At 34.0% G+C, this 24,049-nt stretch overlaps 1 protein-coding gene across 1 annotated transcript in view; it reads left to right on the top strand.

Moving 5' to 3' along the window:
• Uchl3 (ubiquitin C-terminal hydrolase L3) overlaps positions 1–24,049 on the top strand; it is a 59,279-nt gene continuing 35,230 nt past the window's right edge. The window contains exons 1-5 of the mRNA XM_027938056.2: positions 1–20; positions 12,143–12,271; positions 17,928–18,084; positions 18,446–18,531; positions 20,430–20,477. Coding sequence (XP_027793857.2) covers positions 12,197–12,271; positions 17,928–18,084; positions 18,446–18,531; positions 20,430–20,477 — 366 coding nt within the window. The 5' untranslated portion in view covers positions 1–20; positions 12,143–12,196. The remainder of the gene's footprint in view (positions 21–12,142; positions 12,272–17,927; positions 18,085–18,445; positions 18,532–20,429; positions 20,478–24,049) is intronic.

Genomic DNA, 24,049 nt, shown 5'->3' with positions numbered 1-24,049 from the left:
CGTTTCAGGTCACCAACCAGGTGAGTGAGGTGTCTGTCGCCCTGGACCTCGGAGTCCTTTCTGTTTTCTCGGCCAGCTTAGCTGCTAGACTTCACCTCCACGTTCCCCAGGATGCTGGGATTGAATTCCGCGAAGCCCCTCGTACTCGGCTGCGGGCGGGTCCTCCCCTTCAGGCCGGCTCCCTGCCACCTGGCTCCTGGAGATGCTCCTGACGTCTCAGCCCCTCCGCTAGTCCTTTTCCCAGGCATCTGGTTTCCTGGGGCCTCGGGCTCTGAGGTTTGAGGGACTCACCTTGTTTTCCTATTGCTCTTCCTCCTCGTTTCGCCTCCTGCTAGTGCCGATTCCATAATTGTCCTACTCCGGTACTTTCTGGGTGACTAATTTGCCAACACTTCCTGACTCCAAGCTCTGTAAACTCGCCCACCCAGTCCTTGTAATTTCATCCACCTCCTGCACTATGAAATCATCTTCCAATCATCTTCTCTTGCCCCATCAGGTCACTTCTCTTTCCTGCCACGCCCCCTTTCCCTTCCAAGCTTTTGAAACTGGACATTTAGTTACTTTTCATGCCTTTGGAAGCACAGTTTAATAGTTCCCACACCATTATTTGCCGTCTGCCACTCTTATTGAAGTCTGTTTTGGGTATTGATGAGTAGGGGTTGGGGAGGAAGAGGAAACATCTTCCAGCCACTCAATTAAAAGAATAAGTGCTATAAGGTAAAAAATTTTTGATTTACTCAGATGTGTCTTCTCTTTTCCTATTTATTTCATTCTCAACAGCTTGTTTACTTTATATTACCCTCTTAGTTTATCATGTGCTATACTCTTCTTTACCCTTAATTTTTCTTATCACCAAGGAATAAAGATTCATCATGTACTTTAATAATTATTTCTTGTTTTTCAAAGCTTGCAGAAAATTCTTTATATAAGGAAAGTAGATAGGCTTTAACATAATATAAGCAGCAACCCTCTTTATCTTCTTATTTAGGTTTATTATACTCCTTTGAAGTGATTATTACCACAACTTTTATCTTGTTAGTAACCTAGAAATATTGAAAACTTAAAATCTAGCAAATATTCTTTTAGTATCTTTTTCTATGGATGTTAATTTTCATTTGTCCCCCCAGCCCCCATTGAAATTTGTTGATCATTTTTTCACTAATACACTTTGTCCCCTTTGCCAAGAGAAAAATCTTAAGGCTGAAGAAATCTGTATTTGCAATTTCTGGTTTAGTGCCATGGGAAAGAAGCATATTTCTTTGAGATCAAATCCAAAATTCTTTTTACATCTTTGTGAAAAATCAGTTTACCGTATATCTGGACATTTTTCTGCGCCATTTATATATGTATCTGTTCTTTTACCATTACCACACTGTTTTGATTTATAGCAAGTGTTCAAATCAAATATTATGAATCCAGCTTTGTTCTTTTTCTAAATTGTTCAGGCTTCTAGTTACTTCTCCTTTCCATATAAATCTTAGAATCAGATTGTCAATTTCTTTAAGAAGTCCTATAAAAAAATTTTGATGGTGATTGTGTCAAATCTATAGATGTATTTTGGGAGAAGTTAATGTCTTAATAATATTGAGTCATGTAATCCATAAAGGAGGTGCATTTCATCTTTTATTTAGGTCATCTTTGATTTCTATCAGTGTTTTTTAGTTTCAACATGTTAGATTTATAATTATGTAATTAGTGATTTTTGTTGCTGCTGTTATTGGTACTGTTTAGAATTTCTATTTTGAATTCACCATTGCTATATGTAGACATTAATTTTTTTAATATCTTAGTATCCTGCTCCCTTGATAGATACACTTATTAGTTCAACCCTCCCCCTGCCCTTCCACTTTTGTAACTGCCTTGGGATTTTTTATATAGATAATCATGTTATTTATGAAAAGATTTTTTGTTTGGGGTGGTATTAGTGCTTTACCACTGAGCTACACCCCATCCCATTTTATTTTTTGAGGCAGGGTCTCACTTAGTCAGGCTAGTCTGTAACTTGTGATCTTCCTGCCTCATTCTCCCAAGTTGCTGGGATTATAGCCATGTGCCATCATGCCCAGGTAATAGATTATTTTATTTCTTCCTTTTCTGTATGTCTTTCTTTTTCTTGCCCTGTTCCATTGGTTAGGACTGCATGTACAAAGCTGAATATGATGGAGAAAGGCACGTCCCTGATCTTACTTAGAAAACATTTAAACATTCATTAAATATGCCAGCTGTAAGTATTTAGTAGGTGCTTTTTATTAGATAGTGATGTTCCCAATTTTTCCTATATTGTTGAGATTTTTATTATGAATCAATGAATGTTCATTTTTTCCCAATAATTTTTATGCTTTTCTTGGGATGATCATTTAAAGGAACAAATAATACTAATTCTACATGAACGTGAAAGTGGGGAGACACTTTTCAACCCATTTTATGGCCAGCACTATCCTGACACTAAAATTAGATATTCCATAAGAAAAAAGTATACACCAATATCACTCATGAACATGGGTATAAAAGTTTTCAACAAAATATTCCCAGACTCTCAAAATAATTACCAAGAGCATATCATCAGCAATAAAAAAGGATAATATATTACAACTAAGAGTAGCTTATCCTTATATTTCCAAGCCATTTAAAAGTCAGTCAATTAATCGATTAAAAAACTATTAATAGATTAAATGACTGTTTCTAAATAGTGTTGTCAATTGTTTTAATGACATATAAGCTTATATAACTGGAAACTCATTCTGTGATTTTGGTGCTAATGGGCCTTATTCCTAGATGACCTTCATATAACTATAAAATACATCAAAGAAATGGCTAGTTTTAACCCAAATCTTTGTGATTCTTTATTCTCAATGTGTCCTGTGCAGAACAGAGAATAGAAAGTGAATAGAAATTGAATGAACTGACTTAAGATTTGAAGAATTAATAAACTCCAATAACAATATTCATCCCCATTCTTATTTTCTCAGCCTAATGGGATCAGGAAACTTACTTGATCTTGATCTTACCCTATTACCTCTGGTAGTTGCATGTATTACTAACTCTTAGTTTGAGCAAATACTGTTTTATACTGTATTAATGCCTGGTGTTATATAGGAATGGCCATCACTTGTCAACATGTTAATTGTTAGACATGAGCTAGTAATCATATATCTCAGTAGATGTGGTAAGCAGTGACTTTTCTTATTGGTTAGTATGCTCACAACCCCTTTTAAGGATATTTTGTCATGCCACATATGGGAACTTACTTAGAATAAAATCAGTAAAGTGATAAAAAAAATTATAAACATTTTAAGTTCTACCTTATTTACATATGTATTTAAAGGGGTAAAAGCAGCTTGATGCTAACAAAAAATTACAAATGATTAAGCATCAAGAATTGTAACTCTTGAGTGCTTGTTTTGCACATGTGAGGCACTGGGTTCGATCCTTAACACCACATAAAAAATAAATAAAAATAAACAAGATAAAGATATTGGGTTCATCTATAACTAAATTTTTTTTTTAAATATAAAAAAAGAATTGTAACTCTTTTTAGAAGTAGAGTCTATTGTATGGACTATCATATGTCATATACGGCCATACTAGATTTTCCATGTAATTTTTTTGTGTGTGATTTATGTATAGCGCAGCAGATTATATATAATATATATCACATTTGTGTGTGTGTGCATATATATATATAATACTGTTGTTTTAGAAATAATTATTTTTAGTATTGAAATCTCCTAGAATAATTTCTAATTGTGATTTTATTGAGAGGGTAACATTTCCTAGCATAATATCCAAAGGAACATAAATGTATTTTATAGCACAATAATTTTATTTAGGGTAGAATGAGAGGTCATTTGTTGGATTATTACCATAAACATATAGAATTCTCTAGTTTGTGGGTTCAATCTTTGGAAAAAAATTCTTGGTTGTCTTCTAGCTCCTGCTTGGTCTCTGTTTCCCTGCTTTGTAACTTTCAACAAAGAATTGTTCAGGCTGTTGTTATTCCTCATCTCTCTCTCTTTTTTTCCTCTGTATTCACTCTTATCTAGCTTCCTTCTATTCCCATCATTTCATAGTCACTACTGTTATCAGATTTACTAGTGATCACCACTCTGTCAGATCCAGTGGTCACTGTTCTGTCATCTTATTTCTTGGTTTATCAGCAGCATTTGGTAGAGTATAGCTCACTCCATTCATCTTGAATTAGCATCCTTTTTTTTGGCTTTTCTAATAATTCTGATTTGCCTAATTCTCTTACTGCTTCCTATCTTCTTTTTTTTAATTATTTTTTTTAGTTGTTGATGGACCTTTATTTCATTCATTTATTTATATGCGGTGCTGAGAATAGAACCCAGGGCCTCACACATGCAACTCTACCACTGAGCCACGATCCCAGCCCTGCTTCCTATCTTCTTTACTAGATAATTTCCCTTCTACCTTTTGAGGAGCTCCTCAGGGCTTCAACCTTGACTACTAATCTTTTATATGTACACTTTTTCCTTAGTGATGTTTTGTGTTATATAGCTTTAATACCATCAGTTATCACATATTGACTCCATGTTCCTCTAAACCCTGACCTCCCCATTGAATTGGAAACTGTGTATTTAACTACCTCTTTGATATCTCCATCAGGATGCTTTATAGACATCTCAAATTTAATATGGAAAAAAAATCAGGATTTTAATCTTCCTACCTCCCTCTAAATCCATTTCTTCCTCAATCTTTTAAGTGTATTATCATCTCTTCAGTGTTCCAGTTGATGTCACTGATTCTTCTGTGACTGTGCTATTTTGAAGAGATCATAGTATATTGATTTGATTTCTTGGATTAAAATCTCTGCCATATACTAGTTCTGAGACGATAGATAGTTATTTAACCTCTTTGTACCTCAGTTTTTAAATTTCTAACAATCTCTCCTAATCTTGTAAGATTGTTACAAGGATTAAACATACTACTAAATATAAAATGTGCAAAACATTGTCTGGGTACAAAACATGCACTCCATGAATGTTAGCTGTTTTTAATTGTTTCCTCTAATTCTTCAGATCCAATTGATCTGTAGGTCTTATAGACTCTTCTTTCAAAATCTATCCCAAATCTGTCCATTCTCTTCATTTCAGCTACCATAATGCAAGCCACCATTATCCTTAGCTTAGACAATTATGGTAGCCTTTTTACTAGTTCTGCTTTTCCTTTTGCCTCCCTGTTCTCTGTACACATTTAAAACACACACATGGATTTAAAACACCCAAAATGTCTATTTAAAAATGCAAATTACATCTTGTGATTCCCTGCTTAAAATACTTTAATGGTCTTCCCCCCTGCTTGTCTTTAGAATACAATGCAAGCTTATCGTGTGATGGGATGAAGTGGTACTCTCCATCTCTGCCAATGCTGTGTCGCTTGACTGAGGAGCTTGTTCCTGTTTCAGAGTCTGCACGTCCTCATTCTTTTCTTGAATCATTGTAGTCTAGATTGATTCACGGTTGGTTCTTTTCTGACATCTGTGGCTCAACTTTATCTCCTCAGTGTTTCTTTTCCTGATAACACATTTAAAGTATCCCCCTCAAATTTGTACTATCATCCAGTCTTTTTTATTTTCTTCAAAATGCTTTCTACTTTGTGAAATTATCTTGTTTGTTTATATGTTTACTTGTTTATCTTGTTTACCACCAGAATACAGGGTCTTTGAGAGCAGGGACATTTCTGAAGTATCAAGAATAGTGCCTGGTTCATAGGGGGTTCTCAACAGGTAGATCTCATAAAGCTGCTTTCCTGTTCTAGAAAAATCTTTCCCAGAATTATCTTTTTAAATTTTTTTTTTGTAATTGTAGATGGACAGAATGCTTTTATTTTATTTGTTTATTTTTATATGGTGCTGAGGACCGAACCCAGTGCCTCATGCATGCTAGGTAGGCACTCTACCACTGAGCTACAGCCCCAGCCTCCCAGAATTATTTTTAATGTATGAATTTTTGGTTGAATATTTTAATGAGCAGCATTCTGTCTCCTAAGGTGGTTTAATTTTTTTATTATAGTAATGAAAATAGTATATAATTAGAAGAATTATATATTTTTTTCTTATACTTAAACAAAATCTGCTTTACCATAACTTCCTCTAGTTGATAATCAGTTCTCCCGTTGAAACCATATAGAGTTAATCTAATTGCTCTTCTTTGATATTGCTAAAAGTATCTGGGGTTATGGATCACAATAATTTAAGTGATGTCTGAACATGCCTATAATTTTCAACTCTGATGTCTTCCAAAACCTTTTTCCTGGTCACCTTTCTTAGGGCCGCTTTCTCTTGGTCACTGACCTTTATAAAGTATGCCTCCCAGAACTGATATCATAGTTCATGCTGCATCATCTTTGTTCAGTATAGTAGGCTATTATTACATTTCCTTGAATGAAGCTTCTTTTAAAGCAGACTAGCAATGCATCATTCTTGTTGACAATTTGTAGTTAGTCCATTGTAGCAGTAAAATAAACCTTTTTTCTTAATTCCCTCATAAAATATTTACAGTATTTTCTCATTCTGGCTTAAATAATTTCCTTTTGTGTGTGTGTGTGTGTGTGTGTGTGTGTGTGTGTGTGTTTGTTTTACTCAGTCCATTAAAATTATTTTTTTGGGGGAAAGTGCTGGCGAGTGATATCAGCCAAATTATATTGTTATTTTGTATGCATGTACAAATATGCAGAAAACCCTGTTATATGTACAATGATTACATGCCAGTAACAAAACGTGTGTGTGTGGGGGGGTGCTAGTTTCCAAGCTGCAATTCCTTATTTAACTATTAGTTATTCTTCTTGTTCTACACTCAGCAGTTACTACTAGTATATTCTTACTGGTAGAAATATGAAACAGTTATTATATAAGTATAATTTTTGTCATAATTTAAATCATTAATGAATTAGTAGCAAGGAAGAATCTATGAGTAGACTAATAAAGACCAAAGAAGAGCAGAGGGTGAGTTCTGTGGTAGAAATGTGCTTAGTATGTGGGAGGCCCTGGGTTCAATCTCTAGCACAAAAAAAAGAGAAAAAAAAAAAAACCCTCCCCCCAAAAGCACACAAATAAAGTGGCTTTTGGATAAATTGGAAAGGAAAGTGAATTTTATTCTTCTACTTTTTAAAATTTTAAAAATCAGAGTTTTTGTTATTTGAATTTCACCCCCAAAATGAGGGGGGGACTAACAATTTTTTGATAGGTTGCATGTAAAAACCTGAAGGAAATTGATAATTCTTATAGAACTCTTAAGAGTTCATTGTGACTAAAGTTAGAAAATAGGGTACTACTGTGCGTGTTGGCACACGTCTGTAATCCCAGCGGTTCTGGAGGCTGAGGCAGGAGGATCACAAATTCAAAGCCAGCCTCAGCAAAAGCGAGGTACTGAGCAACTCATTGAGACCCTGTCTCTAAATGAAATACAAAATAGGGCTGGGGATGCGGCTCAGTGATCCAGTGCCCCTAATTTTAATCCCCCGTTACAAAAAAAAGAAAGAAAGAAAGAAAAGAAAACAGGTGCTGAAAGATACTCCAGGTACAGAGAGATGTGGTTAGGTCCAAGAGCATCCAGGTCCTTGCATGAGCAGTTTAGCAGTGAGATCTTAAAAATATCACTTCACCTCCCAGACTCAGTTTTCTCATTGGTTAATGAAACCTGCCTTGCCATTAGTAGAAAAGGGAAAGTGGTAAAACTCCTAGCTTCGGATATGTAACAGCCTTAGAAAATATTTACTAATAATTTTAATTTTTATTTCTGGTGAAAAATCTGTCATTTGAGCATAGAATAAAATATAAATTATCAGAGTACTGTAAAGCATACCTATAATCTCAGCTACTTGGGTGGCTGAGGCAGGAGGATTGCAAGTTAGAGGCCAAACTAAGTAACTTAGCAAAAGTCTGTCTCAAAAGATACGTTCTGCGGGTCGTGGTGGCACACGCCTGTAATCCCAGTGGTTCCCAGTGTCTCCGGAGGCTGAGGCAGGAGGATCACAAGTTCAAAAACCAGCCTCAGCAAAAGCAAGGCGCAAAGCAACCTAGAGAGACCTTGTCTATAAATAAAATACAAAATAGGGCTGGGGATGTGGCTCAGTGGTCAAGTGCCCCTGAGTTCAATCCCTGGTACCCTTCTCCACAAAATATATAGATGTCCTTCTATTTATTTTTTTGAAAATTGGTATTACTTTGTAAATTAAAATAGTTGTTAAAAAAATATGGCTGGGGAATGTAGCTCAGTGGTAGAGCACTTGCTTACAATGCACAAGACCCTGCATTTAATCTCTATACCACAAGGGGAAGAAAAGTGGACTAAAAAAATTCCTCAGTGACACATGTTGTATTTTATTAATTATGTTTCTCAATTGGCTATAATTGTGGAAACATGAAAATTCAGTGAGCTGATCAGTCGAATTTTCTTGTTATTTTATTACCCAGTATTTCAGACAGAAAATCCAGAAGACTAGTGTCATATATAGATGTATAACTTACAAATTACATATAACTATTATGAAATAAAAATAGCACATTTTAAAAATATTAGAAAATAAAAAGTTGGGTTCACACCATTTTAGAAAATTTCTTTAACTTTCTTAAATTTTCACATGATAATTTTAAACACAGGTTTCCTTTTAAATAACACAGGTTTTCAAGGCTGGGGCTGTAGCTCAGTGGCAGAGCACTTGGCTAAGCATGTGTGAGGCACTGGGTTTGATCTTTCGAACCACATAAAAATAAACAAATAAAGGCAGGCTGATAAAAGTATAACATTTTCATGATTTTTTTTTTTTTTAAATGAGAGGTAAAAGTTGAATACTCTTCTCTACCTTTTCTTTCCAATTCCAGGGACAATTAGTCTTGATAGTGCTTTTATTTTTTATTCTCATGGTGACTTCCAATGTGTCTAACTTAAGGCATTCTGGAGCCTGAGGATGTAACTAATGTACTTAATAGATATTTATTGAATTGAATTTCTTTGATTGGTGATAGAAATAAAAAGTTTTAAAAAAGGTTAAAATTTATGATGAATATGCTAAGTAATTATTCATTGTGTCCTCAGTTTGATACTAATCAGTCTCACTACAGTTGCTTTCTTTAGATCTTGAATCTTGCATACTTGTTATCTTTGGCTGATATTGAGTAGATTTATAGTGAAGACCCTTTATTATTCAATAATTGAACCAATTTTTTCCAGGCTACTTTTTCGCTAAAATGTTTGTTGTTTTTAATTTGCACCACAGATGTTAAATTATGCTGTCATGTGAACAATATTGTTTTATAACTTTATAATAGTATGACTTTGTGCATACAAAAAATTAGCAAATAAATTTAAATTCTCTAATCAGGGTTTGTGATATTTTTCTTTAATGGTACCTTTTAGAGCCACTACTTCTTTGTAGGTAGTATTCAGAGTTGATTAAATGAATGCTAAGTTTTAGATTAAGAGCCAAGTGTGTCTTGTTTACCTCTTTAATTAACACAAAATAAACAAATATATTAAAAATTAGTTATTAATGTAAGCCTAACTGACACATGTTGAGAGATGACTAGCTAGGTTATCTATTAAAATAGACATATATACTTTTTAGTTTAGTTCAAGAAATATAGTTTCAGTATCTCTAGTGTGTCCAGGTACATTACTAAGCAATGGGATTAAAAAGAGTTCTTTCCCTTGAGTTTGAAATCAGCTTTTATTCTTTTTGGTTACTAGATAAAATTGACTATTGAAAAGGACTTTAAGTAGGAAATTTGGAGAAGGGAAAGGAAAATAGTTTGTAGTGTGTTAGTGAACTTTATTAAATCTGAAGACATGAATAGGAATCAGGTAAAGAATGAATATAATATAGGTTATCCATTGATTTCCAGGGCCCAGACTATTGTATGTGACTTGATGCAATTATGAATGTAATAGATGTTGAGCATATTCTGCCAATAGAGGTTCTTAAATTTTTTTATTAGAGCATTACAGTTATACATAGTAGTTGGGTTCATTTTGACAAAATCTTATATACACGGAATTTGATTTCAGTCCCTGCTTTCCACCCCTTTCTTTCCTGGCTCCCTCTGCCTAGTCTCCTTTCTCTACTCTACTGATCTTCCCTTTGCTCCTTTATTTATTTTTGATTGGTATTTTATACATATACATGAAGGTGAAATTTCCTGTGGTATATTTACAGAAGCATATAATGGGATTTTGTTATTCATTCCATATTTCTTCCCCTTTCCCATTCCTCCTCCTCCTTTCTTGATCTCCTCCTTCTCCTTTGAGCACTCTACTGCTGAGCCACAATCCTAGCCCCAAATTCTCTTGCTTTTTTATTGGTTGGCTTGTTTGTTTTTTTTGGTGGTAAATTTTTTGAGTTATTCATGTATATTAATGATATTCAATCCCCTACCCCTTTCCTCCTGCCATCTTCTTTCCCTTATTTTGTTCTAGCTGTCACATATGAGAGGGAACATTTGACCCTTGATTTTCTGAGTCTGGCTTATTTCACTTAGCATGATGTTCTCCATCTCTATTTACTGACAGATGCCATAATTTCATTATTCTTTTGAGACTGAGCAGAACTCCATTGTGTTTTTATATCACATTTTCTTGATCCATTCATCTATTGATGTGCATCTGGAGTGATCACATAATCTGGCTGTTGTGAATTATGCTGCTATAAACATTGAAGTGGCTGTATCACTATAGTATACTGATTTTGGTTCTTTTGAGTGGGACATTTGGGTCATATGATGTTTCCATACCTAGTTTTTGAGGAATCTCCATACTCTTTTCTAGAGTGGTTATACCATTTGTAGTCCCACCAGTGATGTATGAGTGCACCTTTCCCCCTACATTCTCATCAGCATTTATTATTATTTGTGTTCTTGATAATGGATATTCTGACTGGAGATGAAATCTTAGTGTAGTTTTGATTTGCATTTCTCTAATTGCTAGAGATGTTGAACATTTTTTTCATATATTTGTTGGCTGTGTTTCTTCTTTGGGAAAATATCTGTTAAATTCTCTTTTTTTAAAAAATATTGTTTTTAGTTGTAGTTGGACACATCTTTATTTTTATTTATTTATTTTTTAAATATTCATTTTTTAGTTGTAATTGAACACAATATCTTTATTGTATTTATTTTATTTTTATATGGTGCTGAGGATTGAACCCAGGGCCTCGCACATGCTAGACGAGTGATCTACCGCTGAGCCACAATCCTAGCCCCCTTTATTTTGTTTTTATGTGGTGCTGAGGATTGAATTCAGGGCCTCTCACATGCTAGGTGAGCACTCTACTGCTGAGCCACAATCCTAGCTCCAAATTCTCTTTGCTTTGTTATTGGTTGGGTTGTTTGTTTTTTTGGTGGTAAAGTTTTTGAGTTATTCATATATTCTGGATATCAATCTCTTGTCAGAGGAGCAGCTGGCAAAGATTTTCTCCCATTCTGTAAGTTCTTTCATGCCCAGAGAGATTCTTTAATTGACTACATTGCTTGTTAAGCTTATCTAGAGCTTGGTGTGGTGGTACGTGCTTGTAAAGGCTGAAGTAGGAGGATCACAAATTTAAGGTCAGCCTCGGCAAATTAGCGAGACCTTGTCTCAAAATAGAAAATAACAAGGGCTCGAGATGTATTCAGTGGTAGAGTGCCCTTAAGTTCAATTCCCAATATTGGGGGGGAAATAATCAGGGATTGAAAATGAGTTTAACATATCAGTCAAGCCAACTTGTACGTATTTGGTTAAGATTTGGCTTATTATATTCAATTTCAAAGTAATAGATTTTGAAAAGAAGTTTGTTTCATATTCTATGAATTTTAAATGTTTGTTATGTGATAAATAAATTGCTGTCTCATCCCACTGTATTCATGGAAAGAATGATTTACTGCTTTTTTCCCCCACTCACATTTGATATGGTATAATTGATAAGTAGAGACTACATGTATTTATGATGTATACTTGGTATTTTGATATATGCTGCTTTACCACATCCTTATTGGGCATCATTAATATTTGTATTACGTTCCCTTTTATGTATTTGATATGTAGTATGTACTTGTTGATCATTTCACTTCCCCGTTAATGCTATGCTGGTTTTTCTTTTACCAGTTAACATTTTAATGCTTATTTGTTTTTTTACCCCTTTCTTTTATTAGTTTCTCAAACAATTAGGTCTACATCCTGACTGGCAGTTTGTCGATGTTTACGGAATGGATCCTGAACTCCTTAGCATGGTACCAAGACCAGTCTGTGCAGTGTTACTTCTCTTCCCTATTACAGAAAAGGTAATTGTCAAGTAACATACTAAGTTTCTGATAAATATAAAGATATATAAAGGGTTTTTATTAATTGATGAAAGTCTTTAAGTGTTGCCCTTCTTGCATACAGTCAATGTAGGCAGTGAAGGAATCTTTTTTTTTTTTTTTCCCCAGTGCTGGAAATCAATTCCAGGGCCTCATGAATGTTAGGAAAACACTGTACTACTGAGCTAAATCCCCAGCCCTTTTTCATTTTTTATTTTTGAGACTGGGTCTTGTTAAGTGCCCAGGTTGGCCTCAAATTTATGATCTGTCTCAGCCTCTCAAGTAGCTGGGATTACAGGTGTATGCCACTGTGCCCAGCTCAATTGTGTTTTGATGTATTATTTAATCACATTTTGATGTATGTACTTTAGAAATTTTAAGTGTTAGAGAAATCTTAAATCTGTGTAAAACAGTATGACAGCAGAATGCATTTTGATTCATTGTACATTTTTTTTTAGTTGTCTTCAAGTTTTTGATATATAAAATACATGATTTTTTCAGTATATTTTAAAGAAGAAACCTCCTTTGTTTCTTTTTTCTTTGCTTTTTTTGGCGGGGTGCGAGGAACCAGGGATTGAACTCAGGGGCAATTGATCACTGAGCCACATCCACAGCCCTATTTTGTATTTTATTTAGAGACAGGATCTTACTGAGTTGCTTAGTGCCCCGCTTTTTGCTAAGGCTGGCTTTGAACTCACAATCCTCCTGCCTCAGCCTCCTGAGCCGCTGGGATTACAGGATGTGCCTGGCTTCCTTTTTTTTTTTTTTTAAGGTGATAGCAGAAATTGATGACATATTCTTCTTTATTTTCAAAATAAACTTTATTTGGGAGGGCATTGCTAAGGTTAAATAGCTTAATCGGCAGACTTAGGATATGTTGGGGATTATAAACAGATATTCTTAGATATTTGTATTGAAATTCAAGTCTCCATATTGCAGTCTTCCTAGAATGATGTCATGTGTCTGTGTAGGTGTGTCTATAGTGGAGTTAAAACTTTAAAGTGCAGTTTAAAACAATTTTTGCGTTTGTATTCTTCTGATATTTATTTTTAAACTTAGAAACAATCAAATGAACTTTGTAGTTATAAAAATATGAAGACATAAATATTTGAGAAAATGTGGAAGAAATGAAATGTTAATGATTTGGCATGTGCATGCTTAAGGAATCTTTTTCTCAGAAACAGATAGATCCAAATCTCAAAGAAATTAAGAATTAAACTTTGCTCAATCCTAGAAATTCCTGAATCATTTTCTTTGTGCCATAAACTAATTAGCCTCAGTTTAAGGTAAACATTGAATAAATTTTTTTCTGCATAAACATTTTACAAAACAAATTATTTAATAAAAGAAAGGCTATTTGTTCATATTATTATTTGTAATATCTGTAGGAATTTAGAGTAAAGAGTTTCTTAGTAATTATCTAGTGTTAGACCAAACTCTTGACTTTTTACTTTTAGTCCAATGTGATTTCTTCCTTTTCTGATGACTAAAATAAATCAACAGATAACTATCCCAGGGGCCTAATTGTAAAGAGCAGTAAAAAATTACAAAAAATATCAGATGCTTGAATCTTAGGCTTCCTTAGTTGATGTGATATGAGCTCAAAATGAGTTTTGTCTAATTAGAAATTTCTCAGACCAGTGATTTTTTTTTTTTTTTAGTTGTCAATGGACATTTATTTACTTATTTATATATGGTGCTGAGAATTGAACCCAGTGTATCACACATGATAGGTAAGCCCTGTACCACTGAGCCACAATCCCAGCCCCCAGACCGGTGATTTTTATTAGCTACTATTTTGGTAAAAAATAAACAAAAATTGGAGCTGGGGCTGTAGATCAGTGACAGGTGCTTGCCTAGCATGTGTGAGGCACTGGGTTTGATTCTTAGCAACACATAAAAATAAATAAATAAACTAATTATTTTTTTCTTAAAAGCAAGATTTGATTTCCTTCATTTGGTTGAGTCATCAGTATTAAAAAACTGTATTATCCTTATCAACCCATTTTGATTCATTGTACACAATTGCAGCACATTGTATACAATTGTAGCACCGCACCTTACATGCAGTCATATATGTATCTAGGGTAATAATATCCATTGCATTTCCTTTTCTTTCCTGCCCCCATACTTCCTCCCTTTTGCCCTCCCCCATTATGGATCAGCATCAGCTTATCAGAGAGAACATTGGGCATTTGCCACTTTTGCCACTCTTTTTTTTTTTTGCTTTGTTACTGGGAATTAGAACCAAGAGTGCTTTACCACTGAACTATATCCCCAGTCCTTTTTTGTTTTTTATTTTGAGATAGTGTCTTGCCTAATTGCTAAGAGTCTCACTAAATTGGTGAGGCTGGCCTCAAACTTGAGATCCTCCTGCCTCAGCCTCTGGAGTTGCTAGAATTACAGGCCTGAGCCACTGTGCCTAGCTTTGATGCTTGTTAAAATTTTTAGGGAATAACTAAAGCATACTAATAGCAGGGGAATTGTCATGTATATTTCTTGCCCTTTAAATAAAGTCAGTTATGGTGTTTAAATATGTTTATATATGTGTGTGTATATATATATATATATATATATATATATATATATATATAAAAATATAATTTATTTATTTATTTATTTTTACGTGGTGCTGAGGATCGAACCCAGTGCCTCACACATGCAAGACGAGTGTGCTACCACTGAGCTACAACCCAGGCTTTGAATATGTTCTTTATAATAATGCTTGCCAGGCAGTGAATCATAAAGAAGTCATAATTTTATTTCTCCATGGTATTTATGTCTCTTGCCTCTTTCCCCTATGTGTTCTTTTTCCTTTGGTCTATGATAACTTCTTTCTTTCTTTCTTTTTTCTTTTTTTTTTTTGTACTTTTTTATTATTTTAGGATTTTTTTCTAAACATTAAATATTTAGAAATTATCAGATCTTATTTTGTTTTGTCAATAAAGAACATTATTAATCAACAAACTAAACTGTAGGACCGTATAAACATTTTGGTATTAAGACCTTAATATATGGAACCTTTCCACAGTTCTTGTCAGTTCATTTCCTTTCAGTGAATTAAGGTTGACTTATTCTGAAAATGTAGCTTAAATTTTTTATTTAAAAACGCATTCATCGGGGCTGGGGTAGTGGCTCAGTGGTAGCGCACTTGCCTAGCATGTGTGAGGCACTGGGTTTGATTCTCAGCACTGCATATAAATAAATAAAATAAAGGTCCATCAACAATTAAAAAAATATTAAAAAAAAATAAAAGCACATTCATGAAATTATATACATATATATATATATATACACACACACACACACATACATACATACATACATACATATATATATAGTGTGTGTGTGTGTGTGTGTGGCGGGGGGGGGGTGCTAGGGATTAAACCCAGGGCCTTGTGTATGCAAGGCAAGCACTTTACTAACTAAGCCATATCCCCAACCCATGAAATTCATATTTTTAAAGCATACATACATTTGTCTTTAGAACCAGTTTTTATTTTATTTATTTATTTTTAATTTATTTATTTAGGTGTAGATGGACACAACACAATGCCTTTATTTTTATGTGGTGCTGAGGATTGAACCCGGGTCCTGCCCGTGCTAGGTGAGCGCTCTACCGCTGAGCCACAATCCCAGCCACACAGAACCAGTTTTTAATATTTATTTTTTAGTTGTAGTTGGACACAATACCTTTATTTATTTATTTTTATGTGGTGCTGAGGATCGAAACCAGGGCCTTGCATGTGATAGGCGAGTGCTCTACTGCTGAGCCCCAACCCCAGCCCAGAACCAGTTTTTAAATTCTTGTTTTCTATAGATACCATTTGTGTCCTTTATTACAGGGATCATCAAGATTTTTCTATAAAGGACCAAATAATAATTATTTTGTCTTTGGAAGCTTTAGAATCTGTTCCAGCTATTAAACTTTGCCTTGAAAATAGCTACAAAACAGGCAGTGGGCAGATTTAGCATTTGTTTTATAATTTGCTGATTCCTACCTTATTGAAATCTGAAAATTATAGAAATACAATAAATAAAACAATAAAATCATCTTTATATTCTCTGCCTTTTTCTTCTCCTCTCCCATTTTTTCATTCTCTTTTATTATTTTTAAACCCTTTTTTGCAATCAGGAAATTGAGGTTCAGAGACATTAAGTAATTTGCTGAAATCGCATAGCTAAGAATGGCTGAGCCAGGTTATGGGCCCAGGTACCATAAGCTGTAGAGCCCACAGTTTTGATATTTATCATTATGTGAGATTGCTTTTATAACCAGTTATTGTAGATCTCTGAGAATGTTAATTATGGATAGTGTATGATTGTTCATATAGTATGGTTATCAAAAAGGGAATATGGTTTCGCTGGTGGTGAACAATAAAAAATGTAAAAATTAGAAAGTGAAAAGTCTTTTAGTAATTTTTTTGGCCTAAAGATAACCTCTTAAATTTTTTATACCTTTCAGACTTTTTTGTTGTTGTTGTTACCAGGGATTGAACTCAGGGACACTCGACCACTGAGCATATCCCCTGTCCTATTTTGTATTTTTATTTAGAGACAGGGTCTCACCTTGCTAAGTTGCTGCGGCAGGCATTGAACTCATGATCCTCTTGCCTCATTCTCCTGAGCTACTGGGATTATAGGCGGGTGCTACCACTCCTGGCCCCTTTCAGACTTTTTAATGTACATATAAAGTAAATATTTTAAAAATATAAATGGAAATCACATTAATATATTGACTGATAACATCATAATTATATATAGATTTTTGATCAGAATATGTAGATCTATAATTTATTCATCTTAAAATGCTTTATAGTATTCTATTTATATATACTATAATATATTAACCAAAGCTAGAATTAGAATTTTTCTACTTTATGTTCTTAAAACTGTGTAGCACACACACAATTATATATGTACATACATATAATTGTACAAAAAACATCTTAAAGTGATACAACATATGTATTTTTCTTATGTAGAACTAGGGATCCAACCTAGGTCCTTGCACATGCTAGGCAAGCATCAAGTATTGAGCTACATTGCCACCCTTAATTGTACATTTGAAAGATTATGTCTTAAACCAAACTTCTGTAAAGGAAATTGCTTGTTGGAGAATGTGTATACTTAATCCTCAAGCATGGCTGTACAAATGTCTTCTAATAATGGCATATGAGAATGCCTTTTCCCTCATGTCCTATCATTACTGGATATTATCTGCATATTGTTATTCAATCTTTTGTTAGTCTGGTAGATGATAAATTAATTCTTTTACTTTAAACCTTTTATTTTATTTTACTGTATTTTTTTTTTGTTCCAGAGATTGAACCTAGGAATGCTTTACCACAGCACGGGGTCACATCCCAGCCTGTTCCCCCGCTCCAGCCCCTTTTTTTATTTGTTATTTAGAGACAGGATCTCGCTAAGTTGCTTAGGGCCTTGTTAAATTGCTGAGACTGGCTTTGAATTTGCAATCCTGCCTCAGCCTCCTAAGTAGCTAGGATTACAGGTGTGCACCACTGTGCTGGCCCTTTTCTTCCTTTAAAATAAGTTTCATCATTTCTGTTTTTCCTTTATAGAGTCCTTTTTAATGTGTTCTTTCTTACATGTACACTATTGATCTTTTTAAAAATAGTATGAAGTTTTCAGAACAGAAGAGGAGGAAAAAATAAAATCTCAGGGACAGGATGTTACATCATCAGTATATTTCATGAAGCAAACAATCAGCAATGCCTGTGGAACAATTGGACTGATCCATGCTATTGCGAACAATAAAGACAAGATGCACTTTGGTAAATACTTTTCATAACTGCTGTTTTTCTCCCTTAAGATAGATTGATTTCATTGAGCAGTAGAGGGTGCTCTAATTCTGTTTTTTCAAACTATAGAATAAAACATTTCCCTTCTCTCTTTTGTAATGGGAATTTATTATAGTGTTAGAAGAAATATTAGTCCTTGCTATTTTATTTTATTAATCGAGGCTTTTAGCAAATGAACATATGACTTAGGCCCTATCATTTATCCCAAAATTCTTATATTCCTAACTTACCAATGAAAGGATTTTCCCTGAATGATAGCAAATTTCTATTATCTTTATTTACCAGTGTCTGTGATATCAAACATTTTCAATTTTATCTTTTTTGATATTCTCAGAATCTGGATCAACCTTGAAAAAATTCCTGGAGGAGTCAGTGTCAATGAGCCCTGAAGAACGAGCCAGATACCTCGAGAACTATGACGTCGGTACCTTTTTTCTGTCTTGATCTTATATATGGGCAAAGTTTTGTGGGATTATAGATTCTGTTGGGGGATTTGTCTTGAAACCACAGTGCTGACAAAGTATGAATTTATCATATCAGTTAAAAAAAGTCTTGGTATATTTCAGGTAACTGAAATATCCATAAATATTGATAAATTGCCACTTCTGTGTCTAAAATTCAATAAACAAATTGAGTTTGCAAATTAATAAAGCATTTTAAGACTGAATATTCCTTACCTTTCCATATTTATCATAAATACATGCTTGGCAATATCCTATGTGTCTTTCACTGAGAATTTGGAAGAAGGCTAAACATGAAAGGAAAAAACAGGTTCCATGTTTTGTTTTAGAATAGCCAGGCCATATAATCTAGTTTAAATAACTGTATCATTTCATAGATAGCATTATAATAGTGTTAGAAGAAATATCAGTTCTTGTCATTCTTTTATTTTATCAATGAAGGCTGTAGCAAATGAACAAGTTGGTTCTAGGAGTCAGTCCCCAGGACCAAAAATAAAAAATAAAAATAAATGAACAACATGAAAGTTATCAGTAATCCCTCCAATGATAGGTACCATTAGTAATTTTTACAGGGAGCATATATGTATATATACAATATTTTTTTAAAAAATTTGAGGGCTGGTTGTGGCTACGTGGTAGAGTGCTCACCTAGCACACATGAGGCCCTGGGTTTGATCCTCAGCACCACATAAAAATAAATGAATGAAATAGGGGTATTGTGTCCAACTACAACTAAAAAATAAATATGTAAAAAAAAAATTGATCACACTGTGATACTTTTTTGTAACTTGCTTTTTTAACTTATTAAAAATATATTACATACCAGTAAATATGTAATTGGCATTACCATTTAATTGTGCATATCTTTCCATTATATAGCTTTTTTTTAAACCAGTTAAATATTCTTAGAAATTTAATAGTTTTCCCCCTCTTTTTCACTATCTAAAAAAATATTGTAAGGTACATCATTATAACTAAATCTTTGCAAACATCCTTAATTATATATTATAATGTACACTTATGTAAATATATAAATTCCTGCAAGAAAAATTGCTGGAGCATATAGTTTGCATATTTTTTTTTTTTTTAAAGAGAGAGAGTCAGAGAATTTTTAATATTTATTTTTTAGTTTTCAGCGGACACAACTTCTTTGTTTGTATGTGGTGCTGAGGATCGAACCCGGGCCGCATGCATGCCAGGCAAGCGTGCTACCACTTGAGCCACATCCCCCGCCCTAGTTTGCATATTTTTAAGGCTTTGATACTTGTTGCCAAATTGCCATTCATAGAGATTGTACTTTCACTTACAGTTTATTATTGCATCTCTGCATCTTTGCTGATCATAGGTATTACAAGAGCATTTTTTGTTTTTTAAAGGTCAGGGAACCAAATTCTCTAGCTTCTGATAAATGCATGCTTTTTACTCCACATTTCTAAATTGTCAACTGAAAAATGCACGTTTAAGCATATACAGCCAGAGCTGCATGGAACTTGGAGAAATAGATAAGCTTCTTCAGTTTCTCTCTGAGATGCTCACTTTATTCTCTCTCAAGTGAATAAAGTGTTAGGTGTTCCAACAAATAAGTTCAATGACCCCTGCTTACACCAAGGAAATTATACATAATCATACATTCTGTTTTCTAAGTCTTCAGAGGTCTGTGGGTAAAAAGTTCAGCAGTTCATTTCTTTGCTCAGTTATCATTCTGAAATATCTAGTAATAAGCTATTCTTAAATTTCCTCCAATTTATTGTTTCTTTAAAAGACTTTCAGTGTTAACCTTTAGCTTTGTTATTGTTTTCATTTTAAAAAGTGGATACAGTCATTTGTTTCTATAAATACCTTGTATTCTTATTACAGGCTATTCGAGTTACTCATGAGACCAGTGCCCATGAAGGTCAGACTGAGGTATTTCACATTTTTAAAAAAATTTTCTTGCTCTGTTTAAATTTAATTGTAGTGTTATTGTGCAGTATGTAATTTTAAAATGTTACTTGATTTTTTTTTCCTTTGAGAGAATCTGCTAATGCAAAATCAGTCATATAGTAGTAACACAAGAAATGTTTTGACAAGCTGTTAACATGATACTTCAATATCTGTCTTCTCAGTTTATACAAGCATTTGTACAGAATACAGATTTTGTGCTGTTTACTTTGGCTAACAGGTAGTCTGCTTCTTCCTTATCAGATTCCTTTGGCATTCATATATTTTGAAAAAATATATGCACAGTTAGACAGGCCATATGATATTCAACAGTCTCTGTCATGGTAGCTTCCATTACAAACCCATTTCCTTCCTTGTCTTTGCTTAGTGAATCTGTTTTGGGACACCAGGATGGTATTCACCACCTATAGACTGTTAGCTAGCTCTACTGAGTTGCTTCTCCTTCCCTTTTCTTCCTTCCAATTCTTCTTTTCTACCTTTTTTCTTTCCTTTCCTTCAACCCTCACTCTATCACTCTTGAGGACAGTTTGTCAAAAAATATTTTATTCAAAATGAATAGAATTTAACTGAAGCCCCTTGGTGTGTTTGCAGTGCAATTAAGTTTTAACATCATAGACTTACAGATTTTTCTTCTTATTCTGTGTGTGACTTGAGACCTCACTTTTGTGTGTACAGGATGGCATTGCCTTTATGCTTTAAAAATACTTGAAAAATTGCCTAATTTAAAAATGCTGATTTTTAAATATGCTGTTTTCAAAACAAATTTTTTTAGATAGTTTGATAATATAACTACAATTATTCTTAGATCAACCTGAATAACTGAATGTTCATGCTAAAACTGCTTAGGAAATGAAATATTAATTCTCTATAATTACATCAATACCTTTATTATTTTCAGCTGCTTTCATACATGTGGATTATTATTTTTACTAAGCTTATAAATGCGCACACATAAGTGGGAGGTTGAAAATTAATGAAATGCCTTGTTTTTTGTATTGCTTTTTATAATTCTGTGCATGTTTGCGTTGCAGATTTATAGTGTTCAAATTAGCAATAAAAGAGTCAATGTAAGATTATTGTAAGATATGAAAACAACTACTTGTAATAAGGCAATTAAGTGCTTTAAATGCATGCTCACCTCAAAAATATTTACTTGTAGTACCTTCTTTTGCCTCCTTTTTAGAGTTTCATCTAAATTATGAGTTTACCTCTTTTTGGATGATGGTCTCTTTCTAGACTTCAACTTCTTCATTCTTTACCATCTTGGATCCCTGTTGGACATCACCTGAGTGACTCACCAACATAACAAGAATGCACTTGTTCTTGTTTGAGCATAAACTTTTTCATTCCTTTATTTTTTCTGTTTGTTAAAATAGTTCCACCATATCTTTTTCCCAGTGTAACTAATCAAATGTAGATATGTTTAACTTCTTATTTGGAGGGTCAGTTTCTTATGCAGATTCTTGATCTTTATTCTAATTCTCATTTATTTTTGTACAATTCTACTGAATTATCTTTCCTAAAATATAACCTGAATCAATTTTTTTATGTATATTATTGCCCTAAAATGTATTAGGTTGAAAAAAAGTGTTTGACAGTGATTCCTCCAACCTTTGTGCCAATTTCAGCCTCTTTAGCTTACCTACATTCAAGGTTCCCCTAATCCTGGTCATTCTGGCTTTTAACAGTGTATCTCTATAAATATTTCTCTGTAGCAATCTCTCATTTTATTACTTCTAATCCTTACTGCTGGCATTTCCCTCATTCTGAAAATATTCCTTCCTTCAATCTCTGTCTTTCCATCTTTTTCAAAAGTGGACTTAAATATGCCCTACTACATGAAGTGCTCCCTGGTTATCAGACCTGGATATATTTTATCCTTTCTGTGAGCTCCTGTGTGACTTCTCCAACTCTTTCCATTTTAGCTATTTATTTTCATATTCTTTTTCATTTATTTAAGATGTATATTTTAAGCCACTCATAGTGGCATATGCCTGTAATCCCAACAACACGGGAGGCTGAGGCAAGAGGATCACAAGTTTGAGGACAGCCTCAGCAACTTGGACCCTGTTTCAAAATAAGAAATATAAAGAGCTGGGGATGTAGGTCAGTTTCAGAGCACCCTGGCTTCAATCCCCAGTATCAATACACACATATATATATATTTTCCCCCTCCATATTTTAAGGTTTAATTATATCTTAAAATTGATGTCATAGTCTACTTGGTGTTATTCCATCTTAGTGGTATATAAAATGATGCCTTTAAAATGGATAGTACTTTAATTTGATGAAATATAGTATCATGCTGGGCACAGTGGCACACCCCTATAATTCCAACATCTCAGGGGGCTGAGGTAGGTAGATTGCGAGTTCAAAGCCAGCCTTAGCAATGGTGAGGTGCTGAGCAACTTAGTGAAAACCTGTTTCTCAATAAAATACAAAATAGAGCTGGGATGTGGCTTAGTGGTCAAGTGCCCTGAGTTCAATCCCTGGTACTCCCTCACCCAAAAAAAAAGAAAGAAAGAAAGAAATGTGGTATCATATCTCTTCACTCTGACTCTTAGGCCTAGGATTAGTGTCTGATTCATTTGCATATGCTCCATATCCAACATCATTTCTTGCACATAGGCATTAATACATATTTAATTACCAGGATTAGGTCAGAACCATCTTTGGTTGTATAAGAACCACTAAAAAGGACTGAGGCTGTGGCTCTGCCGTTGAGCACTCAGCTAGCATGTGCGAGATCCTGGGTTTAATCCTCAGCCCCACCTAAAAATAAATAAAAGTATTGCACCAACTACAGCTAAAAAATAAAAATGAAGTTAAAAAAAGACCACTAAAAAGGGCCAAATCTTAGTTTTCTGTAGTTTCCTGAATAAATAGCATATGTATTAGCCATTGTTTTTCATTCAGTAGGGCACAGTTAACATTTTATTAACAGTTATTTGTTGTGTGGAACTGTTCGTACATTCCATGGTGGACTATAGTGGCCTCTGTAACTGTGTTAATGACTTTCAGTCACTGGGAAAAAAACTCACACCAAATATTTTCAAGTCCATTTATACATGAGCTCAAACCTTCCTACCAGGAACTATTTTTTTATTATTTTATTTCAGGTTCATCTATCATTTGTGGGCTTGAGAGTCTTTGACGTATTATTATCTCCATTGCTCTTTACATTTCAGCATACTGGTTTTTATCAGTTCCTACAAAACACATAGGTTGGGCTGTGATTGTGGCTTAGGGGAAGAGTGCTTGCCTAGTATGTATGAGGCACTGGGTTTGATCCTTAGCACCACATAAAAATAAATAAATAAAGGTATTGTGTCTATCTACAACTTAAACAAACAAACAAAAAACTTGGGGTTTTCCAATTTATTCGGTGGCCTAAACAATAGAAATTTGTTTTCCCTCACAGTTGTGGTGGCTAGCAGGTGCTAGCAAGATTGTCTTCTACTGAGGCATGTTTTCCTGGCTTGTGAACAGATTCCTTCTCACTGCATCCTCATATGGCCTTTTCTCTTTGTGTGTTG

This window comes from Marmota flaviventris, chromosome 4 (genome assembly GCF_047511675.1).
Source record: "Marmota flaviventris isolate mMarFla1 chromosome 4, mMarFla1.hap1, whole genome shotgun sequence".
Taxonomy (NCBI): domain Eukaryota; kingdom Metazoa; phylum Chordata; class Mammalia; order Rodentia; family Sciuridae; genus Marmota; species Marmota flaviventris.
Note: the sequence above shows the minus strand (reverse complement) of the source record. Positions and strands in the feature narration are given on the sequence as shown.